Below are 27,929 nucleotides of genomic sequence, written 5' to 3' on the forward strand. Positions count from 1 at the left end.
ATAGGATTTTTCTGGTTGCTGTACTGAGTATAGGCAGCAAGGGAGTGGTTAAAGTCAACTTAGCCGGGCTATGTGATCAAATGACATTCTAGATGTTCCTGGAGTATATGATGGGATGGTTTGATGGCTTCGGAGGAAAGCACATTGCTTTCATGTAATGTAGGTAGGCCTCATCTGATCAGTGGAAGGCTTGGATAGAACAAAACCTGACCCTCTTCGTGCAAGCGATGTGGAAGTCTAAGTATGTGTGAAGGCTTTAGGATTGAACGTGACATCCGCTTATCCCTGTCCTCCAGAGAGCCAGCAGAGCCCATAAAGACCTGGACTTGCCAACCCTCAAGACTGTAAGCTCCTTGAAGTAAATCTCTGCACATTACAGCCTGTTGCTTTTTACAGCAGGCTGTAAGAGAGGAGACCAGGACTAAGGAAGAGGAAGCTGCTAGCTCTGGATGTCAGCCACAGTGAGCTAGCTGTATTACCATTTTTTTTCGCAGTTAATATTGATGCCCTAATATTTTTATTTAATCTACCATGTGCTCACTTTGTTTTGTTTTAGAAATAAACTTCCCTTAGGAAAGCTAGTAGTCCAGGCTAGCCCTGACTGATCATTCTGCCTCAGCCTCCTCAGAGTAGCCACTGTGCAGCCTGTGCTACCATGTCTGGCTCCCACATACTTTGTCTAGAGAGAGCCCTTTACCAGGAAATGCCAAGATCATCACTGAATTTAAGTGTATCTGTAATGTCAACCTGCGTTTAAACAGGCTAACCTGGACTGCAGACTCGGTACCTCAGAGGGCCATAGAATGTTGCAGATGCCAAGCCAGCCTGGGTTCTGGGACAGGCTCCCTGCATGTCTGTCTTAGTTCTTGGGCCCACCAGAACCCAGCAACATGAACATCTTAATGCCTTTTCTGTGACTACCCCTCCCCCCAAAACACTTGACTTACACTGCTCACCCATGTGACAACAGACTGCCATAGCCATTAAAAATGTCTTATTACAGTGTGTGTGTGTAGCTGCATGTGCATACACGCTTATGTACACACACGCTCGCGTGCACACACACAGGCACCCCCCCATGTGGTGGCATCTGTGGAGAATAGAAGACTACTGGGGGTTGAGCTCAGACCAGCAGGCTTGGTGGCAAGGGCCTTAACCCAAAGATCCATCTTGCTGCTGGTCTCCCACTCTCTATTTCACAAGCAAGGCTGTACTCAGAGCCACTCAGCCCATAAGCAGAACTCCCTGTTTTTCTAACTCGGCTTACTCATGGGGTGAGTCCTCTCGGTCCATCCTCACATAAGTTTTGGTGGCAAATGTTCTTTTTGAAAAGTGGCTTTAGGGAATGATAACCTTCCTCTGTGGGGGAATTTTAGGAAGTGTGTTAAGTGATTGGGAAAAGTTTTATTGGGGGGCTTCAAAGCACTCTGTGGCCTGCCCTGGAGGAGGATCCCATGCCCCACCAGAGGCCTTGGCCTGGCTCGTCCCCATTGTATCAGCCATCCTTTGATGTTGGAAGAGCCAATCTATCTCTTTCATAGCACTACAAAGGAGCCTCCTAATTGCTTTGTTTAGACAGCCTCTTTTCCAAATATTAAACATTTGGCCTTCCCAGGCCCCCAAGCTCCTAAGAGCATCCAGCAAGCACTCTCCCACATGCTGTGGGTTGGCAGCCTCTCTGCCTCCCTGGGCGGATCTGGACATGTCATCCCGTGGTCTTCCCACAAGCCTGTGGCTCTCTGGATGCAACACTGGAGGTGGATGCTGACCTTGTCCTCAATCTCAGCTTGGAGAGTTTAGAGGGAGCTCTGGGACTCAGGGTAACTGCCATTTCTTCATCCTGAGTGACAGTAGGCACAGCTCTGGCTGGGTCATCACACTAGGCTCTCTTCTTCCTTCAGACATATCTAATCCTGGAGCAGGTCCCCATTGAGGGGGAAGAGTTCAGCTCCGGCAACCCATTGATGGCTATGATACCCTGTGCTGAGGCCTCTGTTCTGGCCCCGTGGCCCTTTCCAGCCTTATATCCTTACGTCACTTGTGCTGTGCTCCTGTCTCCTGCCCTGCTGTCTCCATGGTAGAGGCTTGTTCCTCAGAGACTTTGGAGCTTGAGCTGCTCGATGTAGGTATGTTTCCTCACAGGCTTATTCATCTGACTAAGCAGAAAGCAGCGTCTCGCCGGGCAGTGGTGGGACACGCCTTTATCCCAGCACTTGGGAGGCAGAGGCAGGCGGATCTCTGGGAGTTCGAGGCCAGCCTGGTCTACAGAGCTAGTCTACACTCACTATAAAGGAAACCTCACGTATTTTCTGAAGCAGTGTATGATGACTCCCACCCAGCTTCACAGAGGACAACAGCCAGTACAATTTCATTTGTATTCTCCTTCTGGCTCCCCAACATACCATATGAATTTCACATGTCCTACAATGAGGTCGTCACACTTTTCAATACATACTTGTACAAGACAAAAAAGACTTGTAGAGAAACAGCCCCACAGTCACATCTGATGGTTTCTGAATGCACCAACTATCCAGTGGTCAGGGTCCAAATTGCCCCAGGAGTTGGCCTGTAACTGGTTGTTTGGATAAGATTGTCCTACAGATGGGTGATGTTTTAGTGGAGGTGTGAGTAGTGGTTGTCATGAGGCAGGGCACTGTAATGTGACTTCCCATCCATGTCAAGGTCTTCCAGTGGCCTTAACACTAGTTCCACATCCATTAGCCACTGCTTTCTAACTGCTTCCTCAACAGAATGTTACCCAGGACTCAGGCTGGTAGCTTCCTGGCAGCCTACTCTGACCCTGGTCTGGCAGCCCAGTCCTGTCTTCCCAGGTCACACTGCTTATAGTCATTACGGTTTGTCTATGTTCGTCACGTGACTGGATTTCAGAAATACTGGGTCAAAACATACCTAACACACGTTTTCCTGTATGTGTGTTGGTGAATTAATCACCTGTAATTCATTTTCTGACAAGTTGTTCCCTTGGTTTGCTTTCCTTAGTAGGGAGGACTGGAAGCTCCTATACTCCAAGAACCTACTATATGCCGTGCACCTCCTCAATAATTCTAACACCTACCATGAAGCTTGTGTGAAGAGAAAAGCGAAGCTTAGAGGCGGGCGGGCTCATGGATATTCCTTGCATTTGCTAAGTCACAGCTCCTTCCTACACTAATTGTCCTGCCCCATATCAGCAGAGAACTAGTGGGACCATGGACCAAAAGTTCTAGAAAATGTCAGGAATTCAAAGAAACTCCTGCTTCCTGGCTGCAGGAAATCATTTCTTTCAGTGTTTTTAGGCAAGTTTCAGGACACTGTCCTCTTCCTGCCCAATGTTTCCACTTGAAGCAAGTGCAGCTGAATTCTCCACAGACATGCAAAGCCTAGAGTAGGAACTTCAAAGCTTGGGGCTTGATTGGGCCTTCTCTGTGCATCAGCGGGCCAGGAGGGAAGCAAACAAGAGAAACACGCATGTCCACATGACCTGCACAGGTTTGGACCCAGCAGGATGTGTGTATAGTGCCAGTACATGTTTACCTGGGTCTGCCTCCCACTTCCTACTCCTCCCTCTTCACCCTAGGCAGAAGGTCAGCAGTCCTTAGGGGAAGAATAGTTCCTTTGTGTTTTTTCCTTTCTTCCTGTGCCTAATTAAGAATTATGCTTGGGAATCAAGCTAATTAATCTCTGCAGTTCGGGGAGGATCAAGCTACTCCTGCTATCAATGTTGATCAATAACTTGTTGCTCAGAGTCTGAAAGCACACACGCTCCTTTCAGGCCTTAATGAAGACAAGGCACAATGGCCTGGAGGCTTGGATGGAGGCCAAGGGGCAGGGCACCTAGCCTGACAAGAGAGGAGTTGGGGAACTGGGCTGGGAGGTGGGGAACCTGCTTTTCATGGCTACTCTACTGTGAGGTAGGTCCCACAAGGCAGCGCTATCAAATGCCCAAGGTCCTGGAGATCAGGGGTGGGGGGATGGCGGTGCAACTTCATTACTGGGCTGCTAGCGGCACCGTCCATGAGGGTGACCACTAAGAGTACTAGGAAAATGAGGGACAAAACATCATGATAGCAGGCTAGCACCAAGTGCTCCTTCCTATAGGCTGAGAAGAAGCCCTGCCACCAGTCTTCCCTAGGGCTGTCACATTAGCCCAACAACGGCCATGGCTGCAGACGGCCAGGGAACACACAAAACTGTTCCGAGTACAAGAGAAGTGCATGGCTAAAGCTTCCAGAGATTCTTGCTGTCACTTGGGGTATCTTCAGGCTAAATCTCCAGAGACTCAAAGGTGGTTTTTGCCTCTGGAGGGGAAAACACACCGTCTGTTTCCCAACTCCGAGGAAGTCAGAAATCTAAGAACAGCGGTAACTGAAATGCGCACACTGCGGACTGGTTCAAGACCTTTGGGAACCAAATCCGGCATCAGCATAAAAAGGCTTAAACGTTATAACTGACAAGTTAAATTGTAATTACTGCACATACCATAATGCTTTGAAATACTTATATTATAGAATGACTCAATTGAGGTAATTAGCATATTACTTCATATGCTTTTTTTTATAGTGAGAATACCTAGAAATCTGTAAGCTGTACCACAGAGATATTATGCTTATCATTGTCCTATTCACAACAGCTAGAACTACATTAGATGTCCACCAACAGATGAATGAGGTGGTGCACACCTTTAATCCCAGCACTCGGGAGGCAGAGGCAGGAGGATCTCTGTGAGTTTGAGGCCAGCCTGGTCTATACAGTGAGTTCCAGGTTAGCTAAGGCTATGTAGTTTAAGGTCTAAAAATGACAATAAAACAAAGAAATAAGAGTCTTAGGCTAGAGATGTCTCAGTGGTTAAGAGCACTTCCTGGTCCTCAAAGAACCCAAGGTTGGTTTCCAGCTCAAATGCTTTTTTGTTTTCCGAGACAGGGTTTCTCTGTGTAGCTCTGGCTGTCTTGAAACTTGCTCTGTAGACCAGGCTGGCCACGAACTCAAAGAGATCCACCTGCCTCTGCCTCCCGAGTGCTAGGATTAAAGGCGTGTGCCACCACTGCTCAACAAGTGTTGGGGTTTACAACTCCAGTGGATCCATTACCTCTTTTCTCTAAGGACACCTGCACCCAAGTGCACATTCCCACACATACAAACACCCAAATAAAAACTGCCAGTCTTCTTTAGTCTCGCACAACTACCAAGCCTGGCTGGTTATTACTAAGTTTCTCATTTTGTAGAAAAGGGCATCAGATCCCCAAGAATTGGAGTTAGGTGGTTGTGAGTTGCCATGTGAGTGTTGGTAATCAAACTTGGGTCCTCTAGAAGAGCAGTCAATGTTTAATCACTGAACGATCTCTACAGACCCTTTAATTAAAATTTTGAGATAGGATCCAGGTGCTTGTCTTCACACTGTTTTCACTACTATGGTTTTGTGGTATATTTTGAATTATTTTGGCTCTTTCTGTTTAAGATTACTCTGGTTGTTAAGGATCTTTCGGGTTTCATAAACTTATAATACAAAGTACGGAAAATTACAATACAAAGTACGGGAAAAATTGCTTAAAAAACACAGTATTACACTTTAAAATCTCATAGTTGGTGTATGTATGTGGGTGCATGTGCCACAGTGCACATGTACAGAGGACAACTTGGAGGACATGGGTCCTGGGGCCTGAACTCAGGTTGTCAGGCTTGAACCTTAACTACTACACTATCTCACCAGCCCATGATTGGTTTGGTTATTTGGAGTCTTTCATGGGTCCATTCAATTTTTAAGATTCTCTTTTTTAATAATTTCTGGAAAATATATCTTTGTTTTTTTGATGGGAATTGCATTAATCCTATAGCTCGCTTTAAGTAGTATGAATGCGTTAACAATATTAGTTTTTTCAAACACCAAACATGGTATTTTTTTTTTTTTTCTTTCGAGACAGGGTTTCTCTGTGGTTTTGGAGCCTGTCCTAGAACTAGCTCTTGTAGACCAGGCTGGTCTCGAACTCACAGAGATCCGCCTGCCTCTGCCTTCCGAGTGCTGGGATTAAAGGCGTGCGCCACCACCGCCCGGCTCAAACATGGTATTTTCTTGTGTCTCTTCAATGTCTTCCAGTCTTGGGGCATATACTGGCAGTATTTTGTAGCTGCTGTGAGGTCTGTGTCTTTGATAACTGTTAGTAGACAGAAAAGTGGATGCCTTTTATAAGTTCATTTGTGATTTGTAGCTTGATACAGGGTCTCATACAAGCTAGGGTGTCCTCAAACTCAGTGTAAACTGAAAATGACCTTGAACTTTTGATCTTCCTGCTTCTTCCTCCTGAGGCACCACACCCACTTCACGCAACTTGGGACTGCTGCTTGGGACTGAGCCCTTATGAATACATTCTAGAGTCGTCTTTCCTATAACTATGCTCAAGAACCCAGCAAGATCGTAGGGAAAACACCCAAATGAGGAAACAGGCTTTGCACAGGTTGGCCCCAAAGACATGCACTGTCCACTCTCCACTGTGAAGGACTCCAGAACACCAAGCATAGCACCCACAGGGGGTTGTACCTAGATTTACTCACCAGAGTCCTTGGAAGTACAGGTCTCATTCTTCTACGGGTTTAAGTCCACTGGCTGTCGAGAGCCAGAAGGAAAATCATTGCATCAGACTAAGGTCCACTTCCTTCTCAATGACTTCAGAAGGCTTCGATTTTGTCCTGCTAAGTTGTATAGGAGCTGTTGGCAGTCACAGTAGTTTAACTTCAAGGCCTCCGTTTAAGGTTCTCATTTTGGGAAGCTGCTGTTAGTTGTGTGAGTTGCTGTTAACACCTTGCTGCAGAGTTCAGAGGCCTGAGACTTGAACACCCAGGTGTGCAACAGGCACAGCTCTCTGCTGTTAGCCACTGCAGGGTTGTGCGTGTCCTTCCAGGAGTCAAGTGACCCTCCTCCTTGCTCACTCTGTTCAGATGGCATGTCTTCCAATAAGACCATTTATACTCTGAACTTGCCCCTTGGCATCTGCTTCCTGGAACCAAGACTGACAGCACTACCCACCCACAATGGGTACTGGGCAAAGCCTTCAGGCTCATTCTACTGGTATGTGATGATAAAACTTCAGTCAGTGTAGTGGTCACATCTATAATCCTAGCACTTCAGAGGCAGAGGCAAGCAGATCTCTGAGTTTGAGACCAGCCTAGTCTACAAAGTGAGTTCTAGGACTTCCAGGACTACACAGAAAAACCTTATTTTGAAAACCCACAAATCCTCAATACACCAACAATGGAAACCAGAAGCAGTGCCACCTTTCACTGGAGGACTGCAGAAGATGTAGGCTCCTACAGACACAGCCTGCTATCTCCTGGGGTTACAAGTCACTTCCCACAGTGTGGCTGAAGAGAAACCATCCAGGAACTGGTTAAAATACTATTTATTTTAAAAAATTCATAATTTATTGAGTCCTTACTATGTGATAAGAATCATGGTAGAGCTTTCCATACATTGTTTCATTCAATACTTACACAATTCTTGTACAGATTCTCCATTTTCCAGAAAAGGAATTGGAGTTAATTAGACGTTGAGCTTGGAATTGAATCAACTGACTGATGCCAAAACTAATACTCTTTAGCTACACACACACACACACACACACACACACACACACACACACACACACGGCTCAAGTACACCCACCCCTTATGTGATGTCTATTTAAAATAATTGAGTTTCTAAGGAAAAAAAAAGAATTCATTAGCTAGAGAGATATTAGTGGAAATAAATAAAAAAATGAAACCATTGAGTTGAATCCCTTAGAAGTTGTACAAAGAGAAAAAAATTGAAGACAGGGCTCTTGTAGGAGAAGTTTTAAGTCTTGACCAGCTCTAAGCGCTCCTAGACACAGGATTTTTCTGAGCACGCTCTTATAAGCCCGTCCATGACGCAAGGTGACTAGCTCTCCAGATCTGTTTTCCTTCTAACACCAGATATTTTCTTCCTGTATGAAGGTTTTTTTAGTTTGTATTTTGTATAAAACTAAAAGGTTTATATTTATCAAACCACATAAGAAGTAAAATGATCTGCTGTGCCTCACATGAATATCAAATCTCAAAATCCACCTGGTTTCTTCATGCAAAAGACCTCCAGATGGTCCTTATCTCAGGCTTCTCATGAAGTTCAATGCATGCATACATGTATACATGTGTGTATGAATGTGGTGTTAAGAATGGATGAATAAGCTTTTAATTAAATTGCCATCCCTCTACTATGGCAGGTTTGACTGCTTATTTATTTTTGGTTGTAGGTGAGAGAAGAGAGACAGAAAAAATTATGAGGGTGTTTTAAGGGCTGTTAATAAAACCCTCATCTGAAGTCCTTTCCCATCATCTTCATTCTTCTCTACATCTGCAAGAGGAGATTTTCTCTACTACAGACTTCTGTTTGTCCCACCTTCAGGTAAAGGCTTAAGAGGCCAGCATCAGTAGAGAGGGTAAGAGAACTGTGCAGGTTGGGATGTGTCATCTTAGCTCTCCCAGGCCCATCTGTCCTGCGGGGTCACCCGTGAAGCACAGTTAGTGCAGACAGGAAAAGCAGTTTGAGACTTTCTAGGAGGAAGGAGGCAGAGAGAAGAAAACAAAATACATTATTCTGTGGGAAACAAAAGTGTAAAAAACTCACTAGTTTACTATGTTAAAAAAAGGATGGCACATTTATTGCTACATAAATGTTATATACATACTGCGTTTTCTGTTACAGTGACAGAAAAAAAATTTGAACTTCTTGCTGCTGGTTGAAAAGGTTTATCAATAATACCTTGAATTTGACACAGGATACAAATCTGCAATAAATCGACAATGGAAACTGGAGAACAAGACGAAAAGCAGCTCATCTCCCAACAATTCGCTCTCACAATACTCCATAGGAACTACACGGTATGCTAGAACCTACTATGCTCTTAAAATGCTATTGTAAATTTCTGATATTAATGAACAGGTTATGGTAAATAACCCTACATTTTCTTTAACTACCTAATATAATAAAATAAAGTAAGAAACTTTTTACTGAAAATTTTTGATTTCAAAAATCTAGAAAGAGTAATATTTAGAATTCAAGAAATTTTCTTACAAGATTATTGTATAAAAGACTAGCTACAGTGAAAAATAAGCCAAATGTTTTTTTTTCTTTCTATTTTATGAAGGAAAGCTTCTGGGCATACTGCAAAGTCTAATATAGCGAAAAAGACAACAAGCTCTGAAGAAAAAGGCCAGGCAGTGGCTTATGTTCACTCACACATCATAAGCAACAACTTCTGTTTGAGCCGATTAACACTGAAATGAAGAACAAGGCCACAGGTAGTCTGATATAACTGGAGAACATATGCAACCTAAGTCCACTAAATTCACCAAAGACTGACTTGTTACAAATAGTCCTGATGGAGATCTGAAGTGCTGTCTTAATAGCTTTTGTTCTTTCAAATTCTCCATTAAGTTACAGAGTGACTTGGGATTTTTCTTCTGTGTGCAGACTGCCACTGATACTGGCTCTAAGGAGTTACTTAGCCAAGACCATCATGTTCAGCATGTTTTTCTCTCCCAGCGCTGCTGTGGTGGAAGACAGATTTCATGGAAGTTCAAAGTGATTACCGTGTCTTAAATACAAGTATGAAGGATTAGGGACAGAGGGGCTTTAATGAGTAATGCTAAGATGGAACGACAAGTACAGCTCAGCGCTAATCTAGCTCTTCCTAGGGCAAAGGCAGGTGGTCTGTAGGTGATTAAATCACACCCTGCCCCAACCGCACTGATCAGTCAACCAAAGGACAGAGAAGTAAAGGCCAGGGTAAGGAAATGTGACCATTGCTCTTGGATTCCATAGGTAATTAGCCTGGAGTGGTTGTGTGCGTTCAGACTGCCTGTCCCGGGGACTCCCGGGTTCTGTTACGCTCACCATGATCATTGCCTGAAAAGTCATCTTTGTATTGTATTGAATGCATTTTGTGCTTACTTACAGCTAACACTTTACAAGTACCATATTATGTAGTACTTACTGCTTGGAAAACAAAGCAATTTCTAAAAAGTAGACTCTCCCTTGTAAGTTACATTTCTTGCTATTATAGCTTTACTATGAAACCTAGAAGCCTGAAAAGTCTTAGTGATTATTAGAAATAAAGCAATGTTTATTTGGGGGCAAATCCAGGGGACAAAATTTCCCCTTTCAAAATCTTAGCTAGGCTATGGTCACAGATGGTGTCTGCTTATCACTGCAAGGACATGAACAAAGCACACAGGGCTGGAGGAGGGTTCTGGACTGTGACCATAAACTATGCAGACTCAGATCAAATATAACACCCACAAAGAGAAAATAAAAATGAGTGAAAAAAGAAGAGAGAATGCTATACCAAGTAATATTTTCCTATTTCATGGAAAACACTATTCATATGGCGAAGGTCGGAGAGGGCAACAAAGGACTCCCTTCCTTTTTAAGACACTAACAGGTATGCCGGGAATGCTAAGGGCCAATGGTTGCCACTGCTTTGTGAACAGCTTTAACAATGCTGGCATCAGCTGAGTGTACATCAGCTTCCCACATGAACTTTTTCCCTTTATATGTAGACCTCACAGTTCCATAACAATAAATAAAATTTGTAGTTACAATGCATTTGTCAATTCAGTTTAGGCACAAGGCAACTTCCACGTTGAGTGGAGAGATGAGACAGTCTCTGATTGTGCAGAAGCGACACATTGCTTACAGCAGAATGATACACTGCAAACACCTCATGGGCCGGCGTTCTCTGATGAGCTTCCTATCCTCACTTCTGATGGAAGTGTTGACCAGCTGCTTTGATCATAGGATTACATTTGAGTTTCTTGCTTCAAGTGTTTTGTTTTTCTTCTCCTGTCAGGTTTGTGTCTTCAGATAATCTGAGTTGTCCAAGTCTTTATGAGGAGAGGTCACCTTCTATCTAGCCTACTGATGATGCTGGAACTGTGGCAGAAACAGGGCAGTTAGTATACAATTATCAAAACTAATACCACTCCCCCAAATCCCAATTGTTGTTCATTATACCTAAGTTTGCACTAAAGTGGTCCAAGTGACTTATACAAGAGTCTCTTTCTTTTAAGATATCAGAAGTTCTTCCTCATCTGAGGGAGCTATGACCCAATATCCTCATTGGGTGCCTGAAACTCTGTAAAGAACTGAATCTTACTTGCACTACGATTTTTTTCCTATACATAAATGCTTAGGATAAAGTTTACAAGTTAGGCAAAGAAAAATATGGGCAAATAAACAATAAAATAGAAGACTTTTAACAATATATTATAATTTAAGTTTATGCTTTGGGGCCATTAGTAAGTATGATAGAGACATAGGGACTGCTTCAACAAGTACTTATGGTAGTGGGTATGATAACCGAAATGGCTACTTAGTGAGCAGCAGGTAAGCAGTGCATATGGAGTAGATACATTAGACAGAGCAAAAGGACTGAATGCAATTTCATTATATATATAGCCGGGCGGTGGTGGCGCACGCCTTTAATCCCAGCACTCGGGAGGCAGAGGCAGGCGGATCTCTGGGAGTTCGAGGCCAGCCTGGTCTACAAGAGCTAGTTCCAGGACAGGAACCAAAAGCTACGGAGAAACCCTGTCTCAAAAAATCCAAATATATATATATATATGAGAGAGCATATCAAAACCACCCATGTTTTTTGGAGACAGGGTTTTACTGTGTATCCTTGCAGGCTTGGAATTTGCTATGAAAATCAGGCAAGCTTAGTATAGAAATCCACCTGTCTCTGCCTTGAAGTACTGGGGTTAAAAAGATGTGCCACCACACCCAGCCTTCATTACAAACTGTTTATGGAGTACTGTTGTGTAGTGAGAATTCTAATTGATCTTAATAAAAAAAAACTGGAGTCAGGTATCAGGGTAAATGCTGAAAAATCAAAGAAGGAGCCAGCCACCAGAGAGTCTTCTTACCTCTACTAAATTCTCAGACTGAATGGGACTGAGCCCATCTCCTCCAGCCTTATATTCCTCTCTTCACCCAGCCATATCACTTCCTGTCTCCACCTTCCCTAATTCTGGGATTAAAGGCATGGGGTCCCAATTCTGGGATCAAAGATGTGAGCTGTTGCCGGGCGGTGGTGGCGCACGCCTTTAATCCCAGCACTTGGGAGGCAGAGGCAGGCGGATCTCTGTGAGTTCGAGACCAGCCTGGTCTACAGAGCTAGTTCCAGGATAGGCTCCAAAACCACAGAGAAACCCTGTCTCGAAACCCCCCCCCCCCAAAAAAAAAAAAGATGTGAGCTGTTACTCTTTTAGACTGGCTGAATCTCATGTAACCCAGTGTGGCCTTGAACTCCTGATTTTCCTGTTCCACCTCCCAAGTGCTAAGATTAAAAGGTGTGTGCTGAGCCGGGCGGTGGTGGCGCACGCCTTTAATCCCAGCACTCGGGAGGCAGAGGCAGGCGGATCTCTGTGAGTTCGAGACCAGCCTGGTCTACAAGAGCTAGTTCCAGGACAGGCTCCAAAACCACAGAGAAACCTTGTCTCGAAAAACCAAAAAAAAAAAAAAAAAAAAAAAAAAAAAAAAAAAAAAAAAAAAAAAGGTGTGTGCTGCCACTGCCTGGCCTCTATGGTTAACTAGTGGCAATTTCTGCCCTCTGATCTTCAGGCAAGCTTTATTTGTTAGAGCACAAAGAATCACACTGGCTATAAGTAACTGGAATCATGGAAAGTGAAGCTAACTTTTGACTATAAGAGTTTTACCTGATGTGTATGTAAAGGAGAGCTTATGATTAAGAATTTATACAACAGTTTAGCGAGACAATTATGTTAACCTCCATTTTGGGAACAGGTAAGTTGGCAATAACTGACCTCAGATTCTACCCATTGACTGCTCAACACTGTAACCACAACACTCCCTCACTGCTGCCCCCAGTCCACCATATTGGGTTGTTTATATTCATTTATTCTTTTTTTTTTAAATATTTATTTATTGTGTATACAATATTCTTTCTGCGTGTATGCCTGCAGACCAGAAGGGGGCACCAGACCTCATTACAGATGGTTGTGAGCCACCATGTGGTTGCCGGGAATTGAACTCAGGACCTTTGGAAGAGCAGGCAATGCTCTTAACCACTGAGCCATCTCTCCAGCCCCTATATTCATTTATTCTAAACAGAAAGTTCTGAAGCCCCAGTTGCTGGTCCAAGGTAGGTCCTCACTAAATATTTGTCTAAGGAATTTAAGAAATTATCTTATTAGTTCAAATTTTATACATGCATGTTTCCAATACAATGCATGTTATTAGTAACCCTAAAAAATTCTATTAAAATAACTATTAAAAGAACAGTTTAGGAAGAATCAAAGGCAATACTGTTTGTTAACAGTGATACCCCCAGGATCGAAAACTACTAAAAGCTACTTGGTTTTACAATGATGGCAAATTGTTGGAAACTTTTTGTATGTTTCCTGAATTGTTACTATTACTATTAATAAGCACAGAAGCACTTTTGCCACTGTGAGTCTATGGTGGTCTAAGGCCAACTATGTGGATTCTGGGGATTGAACAGGCTTACATGGTCACTGGGCCCCTCAGTGAGAGTATTTCCACATTATAGAGAAAGATAAGGCTAGAGATTCCAAAGCAGCAGAGAGCAAAACAGGGGGAAAAAAAAATCAAGAATAAACTGAAGGGAGAACAACAATAGCAGACAGGAAACAAGACAGGCTCTGAGTCTAGTAAATGTTCTTTTCACAGTCTGAGGGAAACCCATGACTTGAGCTTTGTATGAATTTACTTCTTATTACAGCTCTTCTAGACCTGCCAACTTAAAATGTCGCCTCTGCACTGAGAAACAATGGCATGTTTTTATCTTAAGACACCAATATGTATTTATGAAACAGACCAGTTACTTTCCTACAACATTTTGTTTTCCACGGAATGCAAGGCTTGCCTTTTAGAAAGTGTGTAAATCAGCAAGCTCTTGCCTGAGGACTCTGTGACATGAAAACCTAGTCATGATGGAGATATTTGTGGGGAAGTGTTTATAGAGTTCCCTTCAGGGTGCCGGTGTTACAGTGGTAACTAACAGTATACTGACCTTTCTTCCTTTTTCCCCATATGCATTTTTTTTTTTTTTTTTTTTTTTTTGGTTTTTTCGAGACTGGGTTTCTCTGTGGCTTTGGAGCCTGTCCTGGAACTAGCTCTGTAGACCAGGCTGGTCTCGAACTCACAGAGATCCGCCTGCCTCTGCCTCCCGAGTGCTGGGATTAAAGGCGTGCGCCACCATCGCCCGGCTCCCCATATGCATTTTTAACTGCAATCTAATTTGATTCTGGTAGTTGGCATAGACCAAATCCTACACTGGAAGACAAGTTTACTTACTCACTATTCTATCAAATTCCAGATTTTTATCTTGAGATAGTCACAAAACTAACCAAAAGAAACTACATTTGATATTCCTGTTTCCATCCATTTGTCCCTACTATTTTATATCTGCCAAAAAACTTTAGAAAATTACTATATACAATACTGAAGGCAGGTTAGGAAAATGGAGTTATGGCTGTGAGTGGTAACACATACCCTGAATTTAGAACTTGGGAGATAGAGGCAAGCAGATCTTTGTGAGTTCAAGGGCAAACTGATCTACATAGTGAGTTCTAAGCCAGTGAGGGTTACATAGTAAGGCCCTGTCTCAAAAAAAACCAAAAGCTAAAACCAAAAATCCCCAATGAAGTTATCAGTTCTATTCTTAATCCATGCTGCTAGCTAAAATGCTACTGTTAAAAATAATTATAGTTCACACAACTTCCAAAATATTAACTTTGAAGTCTTCAATAAATAATACTCCACCAGAAAGAGGGCTACTTTGGGTGTATCACCTAACGTATTTACATTCATTCACCAGTGGGTTCAGAGCACAGCAACTGCATTTGACACTGTGTCAGGAATCCAAGTGCAAGTGTGCAGTAATGACCTTGTAGAGAGGAGCCACATGCAGATGGTTAGTGGAAGACTACTCCATGGTATGGCCCATTCTTGTGAACAGAAGAATGTGGAGCAAGGAAAGAAGCAGAGACAGTTTGAGAAAGGAGTCACTATGACATTGTCTTCTTGGAGAATGAGCAAACGTGCTGACTAAGAAGACCTGGCATCTCTTTATGAGCCACAAGCTATCCAAATGATCTGAATAGTAATTTGGTCTAAAATGATACTGGTTTTGATGAGACAACAGAAAAGCAAACAGATCACAGTATTCCGAATTCTAAGTGACCTTTACAATCACCAGTGTCTGCCAGAAAGTAGCTCCGCAGTTCTAACCACTTTAAAATGAAGTGGTGTCTTTGTACTTCCTTCCCAGACCCATACGTACCTGGCTGATGTTTACAGATGACCCATAGGGTTGGTAGTTTCACTAAGCCCAGGATGGGTTCCTGGCAGTGTGGTTGGTGGCTCTGCTGACGCAGCAGAGACCTTTTCTTCTTCTCTTCTCTTAAGGCAGGCTGCTTTGGGGTTGAGGTTCCTCTCTATAGCAGGAGAGAATTATTATCAGTATATAAGAGGGCAGATCAAGGAGCTAGGACAGGGGTTGGGCAAGTGACACTGAGATTGGATCTCCAGGCCTGACTGGTCTGGTCTCTGTTACCCAGGATAGCCTTTAACTTGTGGTTATCTTCCTGCCAAGAATAAAGTTTGCTGAGTTTTTTTTTTTTAAAGATTTATTTTTATTTATTATGTGTACAGCATTCTCAGTATTCTGTCTGCATGTATGCCTGCAGCCCAGAAGAGGCACCAAATTTCATTACAGATGGTTGTGAGCCACCATGTGGTTGCTGGGAATTGAACTCAGGACCTCGTGAAGAGCAGTCAGTGCTCTTAACCTCTGAGCCATCTCTCCAGCCCCTTGCTGAGTTTTAAGTTGAACAAACTGCTATTGTTCTTTCTGTGAGGATGATCAATCTCTGTAATTTCATTTTTTATATATTAAATTTTCTAATTTACAGAGGCAACCATGATATGCTTGAACTAAACCTTCAGTATTAAACGAGACACAAGAATTCTTAGTGATCACTTTGTATTTTCTTTATTTTTGAATATTATTTAGTCTTCTAGGGTTTAGTTTGTTTGAAATCCACATGTTAATATTTAAACAAATCTTGGTAAGTGCTATTATTTGTCAATCAAGTTCTCTTTATGGGTCCTGCTATGATAGGATACAGTGAATTAATATGTAGCCGGGTACACTCTTAATGGAAAGACATCTGTGCTGCACTTCACATTTACCCATTCAGAAAACTATGCCTTTGTAGGAAACACATGAAAACAAGGGAAGCAGACGACCATGGCATTCTTTCCTTCCCTACCCTAATGTACACAAAGAATAAGATGACAGAGTTCTTTCTGTGGTTGTGGTATAGCAAGGAAGATGCTAAAACTTTTTAAGAAGACAACCAAGATGACAAGATACGATGTGTGATGCAGGTGTCTCTGAGAAGTAAAAAGAATAGGGGCTACCATGAGAAATGAAAACGTGGGGTCTCAGAGATAGTTCAGCAGTTAAAAGCACTGTTTGGGGGGCTGGAGAGATGGCTCAGAGGTTAAGAGCATTGCCTGCTCTTCCAAAAGGTTCTGAGTTCAATTCCCAGCAACCACATGGTGGCTCACAACCATCTGTAACGGGGTCTGATGCCCTCCACTGGCATGTAGGCATACACACAGACAGAATATTGTATACATAATAAATAAATAAATATTTAAAAAAAAAAAAAGCACTGTTTGGCCTTCTTGAGGCCCTGAGTTCAAATCTCAGGACCCACATGGTGGTGCAAAACTGTCTATAACTGTAGGCTCATGTGGTCTGATGCCCTCTTTTGGTGTGCAGATGTAAACGAATATACATATACATACAATGCATAAATACATCTTTTAAAAAATGGAAAGCATAGGTATCTTGCTTATGACAGTTTATTTTTGTTTCTGTTATAAGCATATGCTATACAAGGCTAAGTGCCATGCACATCAGTTTATAAACTGATTCAAAATACCTTAATGGATACAAAGAGATCATTTAAAACTAAACTGTAATGAGCATATTATTCACAGAAATGGCACTTTTTTTTTTGGGGGGGGGGAGACAGAGTCTCACTATGTAGCCCAAAACCAAACCAACCAACCAAAACCCTAAATATGTCTGCTTTAGGAGACTACTGTAACATGAATAATAAAAAACCAGAGACAGAAATTGGGGTTCAACCCGAAAACCAGAAAAAGCAGCCAAGCCAGTATAAGAAGTCTTACCTCTACCAAGGTTGGGTGACCACAAACTAAACAGACTAAGCCTCTCTCTCCTCCCATTTTATATTCCCTCTAGTGCTGGGATTAAAGGTGTGCGACTCCCTAGGACTGGGATTCAAGGTGTGAGCCACCACCACCTGGATTTGTTTCTGCAGGGATCCATCAGACTTTGTCTCCCAAATCCTGGGATTAAAGGTGTGTGCCACCATTACCTAACCTCTAATGGCTTTAAGATTTGCCTCTGGTGATGGAGAAAGGTCATTGGTTAAAAAATAAAGAAACTGCTTGGCCCTCATAGGTTAGAACATAGGTGGGTGGAGTAAACAGAACAGAATGCTGGGAGGAAGAGGAAGTGAGCTCAGACTCGATAGCTTTCCTCTCTGGGGCAGATGCGATGAAGCTCCGACCCAGGATGGATGTAGGCTAGAATCTTCCCGGTAAGCGCACCTTGGGGTCTACACACATAAATTAGAAATGGGCTAGTCCAGGTGCGAGAGTTAGCCGAGAAGAGGCTAGATATAATGGGCCAAGCAGTGTTTAAAAGAATACAGTTTGTGTGTTGTTATTTTGGGGCATAAGCTAGCTAGACGACCAGGAGCTGGGGTGGCAGGAACACAGCCCGCAGCTCCTACAACACTCTGGTCTTCAGGAAAATTTTATTTATCAAAATACAAATAATATACCACTACAGACTCAAGGTTGGGATTGGTCAGATGCAGTCTGGAGCACATTGCAAACCAAAAGGAGCCAGACTAGGCCTACTAAACCAAGTAAACAAAGCACGTCATACGTAAACTGCTGGGCTCAGGACTACAAGTATACCAAGTCTTCCTAAATGAACATTATTACAAGTCTCAATTGCTGGAGCTACAGTTCAGGCAATGACAACTACACCAAGCTTAGAAGACACTGCTAAGGACCAGGCACTGGGAGCTGATGAGATACTGGACAGAGGCATCTGAATGCTTTTCAAGGAGTCTTGAAAAGGAGCTGTAAGATAAAGGCTCTGAACTTCAGGCTTACAGTATGAAAATTGAAGAAAAGGCCTTCCTGAGATTAAAGCAATCCCTAGGACAGTTGCAGTTCAGTGTATCTGAAGCTCATTCATCTCTATTCAGTAAAGAATTCCATAGACAGCTCAGAAAATGTGAAAACGTCAGAGCTACACTCAGAACAGTACAGTTATGAGGTAGTTGGACAAGCCTGGATGTTCTCTATGACTTGGTTTTTCTGTTCAGTCGCATGTTACAAATGAACAAGGTCCACCTGTGAAAGGCAGGGTTTCTAACTTTTTTCAAATAATGAAACATTTCTCATTTTAATGGCTTGGATTTGAGAGTAGGTATCTCCACTCGAAAGTTAAAAAAAAAAACTGTCTTTTTTTTTTAAGTTCTAATACATGGTGGGAATGAAAAGGTGTTAAATAAGAATAAATTCTGGCAGTTTTGCTGATCACACAGACAGAGAAGACAGCTTTAAGAGTAAATTGCTGGTGAAATCAAGAGTTAAAGAAAGGGAGAATGCATCTGTGGTTTCCTCAGACACTGTTGATTTCAGAGTGGGGCCAAGTGTTCATTCAGATACAGTTCAAGAAATAAGTGGGTGGTAATAACTGAACATGAGAATGGCTAAGGAAAGAACAATGTTCCTGTTACTATCACGTGAGCAACCGTCAGTCTTGGTGCATTACACAGGAGGCTGTAATTCTTCAAGATCTGGTTTCATGAAAACTTATCCTCTGTATAGGGTTTTGATCAAGATGAGCACATTCCTGGTTTTAGGAAAAGGGTGACTATACACTGTTCCTACACATACAACATACTGGAGGGACACAGAAATTAAGAATCTGCAGCGATGACCGCTTTTTATAAAGGTTTATTCCAGTGATTCTCTGTGATCTTTTGTGATGTTGATGGATCGTGGTTGTAGTTTTCAAGTACTTGCCTACTCTACTCTATTTAAACCCAATACAAACATCTAGATAACCCAACACAAGTAGGAAAGAGAGTTGCTCACAAGCAAAGAGACTTGTATAAGGCTTGGGGTCCAGAGCAACGTTTATTAATTCCTTGCAAAAAGGTTGTAAATAAAACATTAGCAACTGACAGACTACACAGGCGACTGCTGAAACATAAGCTAGACAGTGGAACCTTAAGGGCAGAAGTGTCTACTATTTGATAGCTGCCCAGCACAGAGAGGTGCTATGACAAATACAAACTAAACAAATGAAGATTTCAAACCACACATATGTGACACATAGGTGTGTCTTAGAAGTTTATGTCATTTCTAACAGAGATCAATAAAGCAACTCTGAGATCTAACATGGGTATAAAGGACACCAGTGTGGTAAGGACAGGGAGGAGCCATGCTTAGTCACACTACTAACCAGCAGTATTTGTAGAAGCCCCAGGGTAAGCATGTAAGGAAATCCAGTGCTAAGGAAGGAATACAGCATGGTGCAGAGAAGAGGGCAGGTTGAGACAAATAAATTCAACAGTGAAACATAGACACTGAGTCCACAGGAGGAAATGGGCTCCAAGCTGAACAGCAGGCTGATACTTCTTGTTCTCTGCCCCATTTCATAGGATTGAACTCTACAGGTTTGTGGGAAGCTCCCAGCCTGTAGATATTGAGTCTAAGAAGTACAGGAGAGCTGGATCCTGATGGCACAGATAGCTTTCAGACAACTTGCCTAAGCAAAGCATAGTTAATGAATGTTTGCCTGTTTGTCTCTGCTGGACTGACTTACCTCTGACTTGCTGTTCTAGACTAAGGATGACTGCCACGGCTTGATGAAGAATGAGGAGTTTAGTCTGAGGTTTTTCACTCTTCAAATGAAGCTGACACATTCGGCCAAGCTCCTTGAATGCCTCATTAATATCCCGCACGCGCAGGCGCTCTCTGGCATTGTTAGCCATTCGCCTTTCCTTCTCCCTTTCGATTTTCTGTTCTGGATTCAGATCTTCATCTTCATTGGTACTGCTGGAAAACAGTAGAAACAGTGTCTATGAGCTTCCCGAGAAATGCTGACTGTGCCAAATTATAAAGTATAAAGGTGAAAATGGAAAATTTAACTCCTACTAGACCAGAGCAACAGCTGTACTTAGCTATGACTTTCCTCTCTTCACTGTACCTGAACAGTTAAAGTTGTATCATGATTTTAATACATTCTTCACCATACATTTCAGCATAAAGGCCTTTCCATGAAAGCAAATTATTCATAAACAAGAAACATAACTAAATTCTACCACCTTGTTATACAGATAGGACCCACACAGCAGCAGCCTCAGTGTTACCAGGACCACCTCAACAGACTTTCAAGTCTATACCCAATCTACAGACCCAGAAGCTGCATCTTAGGAGTTCCTATTGATTCAACTGCACTGAGTGCTGAGGGTCCTGTCTCTGAGCATGAGCACAACATGCCTGCTTAGAAGCAATCACCTGGAACACAAGGGACAGAAGACAAGGTACAGACGGTCTCAAAACATAGTTCTGATGCTGATGATGTGATGACAAAAAAATTTGGAATTTTTTTTTGGAAAGACAAACAGATATATATATCTGGCTATTTGTTGCTACAAACAATTGAGTAGATGTGACAAGGACAACATGACCCATAAAGTGTAAGTGGATCTTTAGAGTAGAAAGTTTATTGATTCCTAATGGACATAGAGAGAAGAAAGGATATAAATTATCTCTTAAAATGTGTTCAGAATAATAAAATTATAAATTAAGATGCCTAGAAGTGGTCTCAGAATTCTCCGACTGAATTTACTTTCTCATTTATATTCTTCACATGAGTAAGACATATATTAAAACCACAGCATTGCAAACATTCATTTTTCTCAAGGGAAACATTTAGGCTCTGAAAGCAGTAGAATGTCAAAGGCAAAGGCACTCTTTGTTAGCTGTGTAAATGAAGAAAGGGATGGCCATGGCTTTTTCAGTTCCACCATTGAAGTCTCCCTTGTAATATACTGTAACACACAAAAACATATTAAATATCAATACCCGCATGTGATAGGTATGTTGTTGACAAACGATTCATAAAATAAGATGCACTGAAAATACATTAAGTCATGCTGGGTTTGGCTAATCATGTGTGCAATTCAGCAACTTGGAAGGTTGAAGCAGGAGGATCATGTGTTCAAGACCAACCTAAGCTACAATGTCTGAAAAACAAAACCACATATATGTGTATGCACATAAAAATCACCTATTTTGCAATATGTTCTTTTTTTAATAAAGATTTATTTATTTTACGTGCATTGGTGTTTTGCCTGCATGATGTCTGTGTGAAGGTGTTGGATCCCCTGGAACTAGAGTTAGAGAAAGTTGTGAGCTGCCATGTGGGTGCTGGGAATTAAACCCAGGTCCTCTGGAAGAGCAGTCAGTGCTCTTAACCACTGAGCCATCTCTCCAGCCCCCAGTACCTAAATCACCTAATTTTAATATAAAACTTAAAAAAAAAATTTGAAGGAAGACACACAAATCACTTGAAACTCACGTATTAATGTGTCCAAATTCACGTTTGAAAGCAAGTCAATTTTAACTGACTTAAAACTCTTCCTGAGAGTATCACTCTATCTGGAACTTTTTTTTTACATTTTTCTCAAATTACTGCTGAAATCATGGAATAGCAAACCTTCTCTATGAGGAGCCAAATGATAAATATTTCCTGTTTTGTGAGCCAAATGGTGCCTGTGGCAACTACTCAAATCTGCCAATGTAAAGCAAACCCAGCCACAGATGACACAAAACCAAAGCATATGGTGGTTTCCAATAATGCCACATAATAAGCAACAGGCTGGTGCTTGTAAGAACCACATTTAGATTCTACCATATACTTAGTACTGTAGTAGATCAAATACTTACTGGCTGACAAACAACAAACAGTTTAACCTGTTCTCTCACTGTATGTATGTATGTATGTACGTATGTATGTATATATATAAATAAACTACGAGCAACTGAGACAAGGGAGGCAGCTCCTTTCTATATCTTTATGAAGACATAAAGGGGTGTGAAATCATGCCTTCAGCCAGACATTCACATGCCTTCTCTTTAGAGATGTGAGGATGAAATAGGTAAATACAGAATTAAAAAAAAAAAAAAAATCACAGCCTGGCACCTGGAATGTAGTTGGTTGTTACTAATGCATAGCACCCTTTGCTGTCCCAAAGTTTTTTTTTTTCCTCCAGGGCAAATATGTGAGATTTAAGGGCTGGACACTAACATACCTTGTTCTGCCTCGAGACGAGACCTTAATGTCTTTTTGGGAAGACTCATCATCTGACTTCATGTCATCTGATGAAGGAGGCTCATGAAGGTTCTCATCTTTTTCTTTGTTTTCAGTCTTGATTTCTGTTGGAACAACATTTCCAGACTGATTTTGCAAGCCACCTAACAAAATGGAAAGGAAACAAAATATAAATCTAGACTCCCATGTTCCAATCAAGATGGTTCAAAGCTTTCAGGAGGGTAAATATACTTAGGGTTTGAGCTGTATGAAACATTCTGGAGGTAAAGGAATGTACATAATTTAGAGACAGAAACAACTTGTCAAAAACTAGTGGTCAAGAAGTCAGCAGTCCTAATTTTACCTAGATATTTGTATTTATTTATAAATCTATACTGAAGCTGGGTGGTGGTGGCACATGCCTTCAATCCCAGCACTCAGGAGGCAGAGGCAGGCGGATCTCTGTGAGTTTGAAGTCAGCCTGATCTACAAGAGCTAGTTCCAGGACAGGCACTTGGAGCCAGTGTTACAAGGACCATAGTTTAAAGTTAACTTGGTTCAGTCAAGATGGCTGGATAAACGGTAGACAGTGACACTTTGCATCCACAGGGTAACACTACTACGGGACAGTCTGATCCACAGACGTCGGTTCAAACGGGCAGAATACCAAAGGTTTCTACAGTACTGCTTGAAAAATGACAAAAGTTACCTCTGTAATTTTCTGATGTTTTATGGTTCAGGTCTGTGTTTGAGGCAGCAACAGTACTAGACAGGACCGAATGATTGCCATTGAGACTGACGGAATCTTCCCGATGAGTTCCAACCTAAAGTAAAAAACAAAAACAAAATAACAAAAAGAAGTCACAAAGTGGCCATTTTTTATTTTTTTCTGATAGGTCAGCTAAAAGTCTGACCCCAAACTCCTTAATTCAAGTGACTCTCTTGTCTTAGTCAGGATTACAGGCATGTACCACTCCACTTAGCTTTATATAAGTCTCATAGAGGATTTTATAGAGAATACAGTACTATTCATCTGAATTTAACAACTCTTTTTGGATGCTACTTTTTCTGAATTTTAGTGAACATTTTTAAATACTTGACAGTAGTAAAGTATTTTTAAATACAAATGTTACTTAAAAAATAATAAGTTTCAAAATTTAAAATTCCATGGAGAGTTGTTAGTAAAAGCCAAAAGGGCCGGGTGGTGGTGGCGCATGCCTTTAATCCCAGCACTTGGGAGGCAGAGGCAGGCAGATCTCTGTGAGTTTGAGGCCAGCCTGGTCTACAAGAGCTAGTTCCAGGACAGGCTCCAAAGCTACAGAGAAACCCTGTCTTGAAAAACCAAAAGAGGCCAAAAGGGCTGCCAATAAATGCCACATCCTAGCTAGATAAGGCAATCTAAAAGGGACAGCACGAGAGAGCCCCATAAACCCAAAAACCTATGCTACATACCTGCTCCTGTGTGGGTAAAATAGCCCCACATGGAAGGTACTAATGCTATTCATCTAACTGGTATCTTCCCACATGTACAGCAGCTTATTTTTCATCCCTCTCACCTGTAATGCAAACCTAAAGCAAACTAAAGGCTTTGCATTCCTGGTCAATGAAATCCCCACATTTATTCTTAAGCTTTAAACAAACTTAACCCAAGCTGTAGCTGATCAAAATGAGAAGGTAAAGCACACTAACACCAACCATTAGATACTGCACTACTTTAAGAGAAACACGCTACAAACAAAGCTTTTTATAAGAACAGAAGCAGACTTGTCAACTAGAATATTAAGCCTTTAATTAAATGGTTTACTGCCTGGATAATACAGGAGATTTGTTTTTCAACAGATCCTTCAGCCTTAACAAGTTATCAAGCATTGAATACCTCAAGTAATTAGTGTACCTTTGTATCTTTTATGACTGTGGATTTTATCCTAAGAGGTATAAATATCCTTATGTGGGTTTATCCTTTGGTATTTTATGAGCTAAATAAAAGGACCCAAAGCAGAGTTTAATTAAAATATATCAGCTGTTTAGATTTTTAAAAGAAATACTAGTCTTTTATCCTTATTCTCATCTTTAATGTGCTCTATAGCTACTTTCAAAATTATCTGAGAATTAACCACCAATGAGGATTACTCTATCACTGTTCCCTTTGGATATTCAAGTCTGTACCTTTCCCCCTAAACCATGTAGATTTCATCATGCATTAGAATCATACCTTAAAGCAGAGAGGGACCATAAAAAAGATGGAAGATTTCCAACCTCTTCCGACCATTGAAAATTTTGACTTTAGGTTCTCAAAAAAAAAAAAAAAATACACAAAAAACAAAAACAAACAAACAAAGAAAAAAGCCCCTGAAAAACCTAACCTAACAGTCAGTAAAGAAAGAAGACTAAAGGGGAAACCTTCAGCAGTGTCATGGGACTCTGACATAAGGCATCCTGGTCAAGTCTGTCCTTAACACATACTAGTGCCTTCTTCCAACTGACTACCAAGTGGCCTAAGAGGAAAGGAAGGCCACTTGGAAATCCTATTCTAGGGGCTGAGCCACAAACCTGAGGACAGGTATTCAGATCCCCAGTACCCACACATGAGCAGGGTGGGAGTGACAGCAGCTTGCAATCTCAGTGTAAAGAAGACAGAGGTAGAAGATCCCCAGAGCAAGCTGGCTAGCTAGAGGAGCTTAACTGGCAAGCTCTGGGTTCAAGTGAGAAACCTTGACTCAATATATAAGGTGGGGAGGCAGGGAGGAAGACAATAGATGTTAACTCCCCACCCCCACATGCATGTACTCCATGAATACACACAAAATAAACCCCATTTCATGAAAAGACATGGGATAAACACAACATACAGCTGCTAATTTGAAGTGTGAACCTATTTTAAAAGTGAAATACCATAGAGAAACTTTGGTTCAGGAAATCTCTGTGAGATAAAGCATAAGCTGAACTTTCTATAAGTATGTGCACTAAAACTTCACAAGATTTTGGTAAGAGAGGCTAATTCTGTCTTTATCTAATAGTCTGAATTATCAAAAACAAAAACAAAACACCAAAGGAAATGGCATTATAAACTTCAAAATACATAAATATTCACTCTGCATTACACAAGCGGAATCCAGCATGAGCAGCAACAGCTGAGCTGTGCAGAGACAATGCATCTGTTGAATTCCCATTTCCTTTTACTTCAATAGCACCATTTAAAAGAAAAGAAACTTTCTGCACCTTAACTAATAAAAAGTACTATATTGACCCTCTTCCTGACAAAAGGCTCTGTAGCAAAGGGACATTACTTTTTCTTAAGGAACTGAGAGGTAGGGTGTCTTACTTATTTTGGAATATAAATGCTAGCAAGTATTTTTGACTCAACGGAGGAGTCCAAGATTATTTTCTTACAGGAACTCACATTAATGGCCCTCAAAAACCTTTCAGTTGGCATCTGTGGTAAAAATATAAACCTTTAAAATATGGTCTCAGACTAGCACAAAGCTTGAAGTCTGGACCTTCCCATGTTAATGTCGTCAGCAGAAACTTTTTCTTTGTAACTTGATTCCCCTTGCAAATGGCCCTCATATATTTTCTGAAGAATTTGACTTCCACAGTTTTAATAGTTCTCTTTAACCCTTGCCAACCCTGGCTCCTATATCTTTCCTTTAATCTGTGGCTCCACACTGACATGGCTGTCTACATGAACAACAGGTGTATAAACAGTTCTTTGTCTGTACCCAGAGCCTGTGGGCCAGACAGATAGGACTATTTTAATTGTTCATCTCGTTAGCATACAGCTGACTGGCTGCTACTATTGGGGGACAGAATGAAAATCCCTAGGCCTGCTATGCTCTAAAATGCAATTCTTATAAGAACCTCACTTCAGAATAAAAGGTACAACCGAACCTTCACAATCTGTGTACTTTGTAGAATTACCAACAAGCAACTTCTTTTCATTCAATCTGTACTCACAACAGAAAAAAGTTAAACCTAATTAGTTGATGAATTAAAGAACAGACTTTAAATTTCTTAGAATGAAGTCTTCTGATTCCATTCTAATAACTTGTTCATTTGTACTATTTGCTGAATATTTTTGCTTTTCCTTTGACCATTATTAATATGGACTAATTAAATGATCTTTAAACACTGTCTAAAAATATTGTTAGCCTAACCCATTTGATGTCTCTTTAATCCTTATATTTCCTTAAGTGCATAAGCACTATTATTTTCAAGTATTTTTAAATTTAAAAACATTAAACTGAAAACAAAAAAATTCAGAAGTTTCCATTTAGGGGAAAAATAGATTAAAACAGTAGAAATAAGTATAATTCTTTTATTCAGTTGAAATCTAGACACATAATTTTCTATAGTATGGAAACCCATACTAGAATTAACTCCTGCCCTCAAAGACAGTAAGAGTATTTAAAGTTAGAAGGGCTGGGAAGATTGCTCTGGCCTTGCAAACTTGAGGACCTGAGGTTAGATTCCCAAAGCCCACATAGGAAGTTGGTTGTGGCAGGACATACAATCCTACTGCTAGGAGGCAGAGGCAGGAGGATCCCTGGAGTTTGCTGGCTAGGTAGCCTGGCCTATATAGTGAAGTTCCATGCCAATGAGAGACCTGTTTCAAACAAAAGGTGGCTGTTGATTAAGAAAGTCAGGCATGGTGGCACACACCTTTAATCCCAGCATTTGGGAGGCAAAGATAGATGGATTTCCCTGAGTTTGAGGCCAGCCTGGTCTACAGAGCAAGTTCCAGGTCAGGCTCCAAAGCTGCAGAGAATCCCTGTCTCAAAAACAAAAAAACCCAAAACCAAAACCACAACAAAAACAATAAAAACACCAACACCAAAACAACAACAACAACAAAATAAACAAAAACAACTTACTAACTAAATAAAAGATACCCAAGGTTGTTGTCTAGGTTGTATTTGATTTATATATACATGAATGTGCAAACATGTGTGGCCAATTTGTCCCATACAAAGATTTCAAAGCTGGGCGGTGGTGGCGCACGCCTTTAATCCCAGCACTTGGGAGGCAGAGACAGGCGGATCTCTGTGAGTTCGAGACCAGCATGGTCTACAGAGCTAGTTCCAGGACAGGCTCCAAAGCCACAGAGAAACCCTGTCTCGAAAAACAAACAAACAAACAAAAAAACCAAAAACAAAAAAACAAAACAAAACAAAGATTTCAAGTTTATTTTAGTTAAGTAACAAAAGGCTAAAACTCTGAATAAAATGTTATTCTATTTCTTTAACATCAAAACCCTCAAGCATTACCAAAACATAATTTTAAAAAGTCTGCATTAGATTTCCATAAATCTTCTAACAATGAAAGTAAGATATCCATAGAGAGAATTTCATTTCCTACCATCAAGACCTTTTAAGAAATTTTAAAAATGTTGTTTATTATTACTGTACACCACAGTACACGGGCAGAGGTCAG

General features: G+C 41.3%; 1 protein-coding gene across 2 annotated transcripts in view; it reads right to left on the reverse strand.

Moving 5' to 3' along the window:
* Positions 1-7,423: 7,423 nt before the first annotated feature.
* The window catches only part of Tcf12 (transcription factor 12), a 270,782-nt gene continuing 250,276 nt past the window's right edge, over positions 7,424-27,929 (reverse strand). For both annotated transcript variants that reach the window (XM_057766680.1, XM_057766681.1), the window contains 5 exons: positions 23,209-23,323; positions 22,501-22,663; positions 20,007-20,239; positions 15,336-15,489; positions 7,424-10,942 (listed from right to left, as the gene is read on the reverse strand). In XM_057766680.1, the coding sequence (XP_057622663.1) occupies positions 15,347-15,489; positions 20,007-20,239; positions 22,501-22,663; positions 23,209-23,323 (654 nt within the window). In that variant the 3' untranslated portion in view covers positions 7,424-10,942; positions 15,336-15,346. The remainder of the gene's footprint in view (positions 10,943-15,335; positions 15,490-20,006; positions 20,240-22,500; positions 22,664-23,208; positions 23,324-27,929) is intronic.

This window comes from Chionomys nivalis, chromosome 4, assembly GCF_950005125.1.
Source record: "Chionomys nivalis chromosome 4, mChiNiv1.1, whole genome shotgun sequence".
NCBI lineage: Eukaryota > Metazoa > Chordata > Mammalia > Rodentia > Cricetidae > Chionomys > Chionomys nivalis.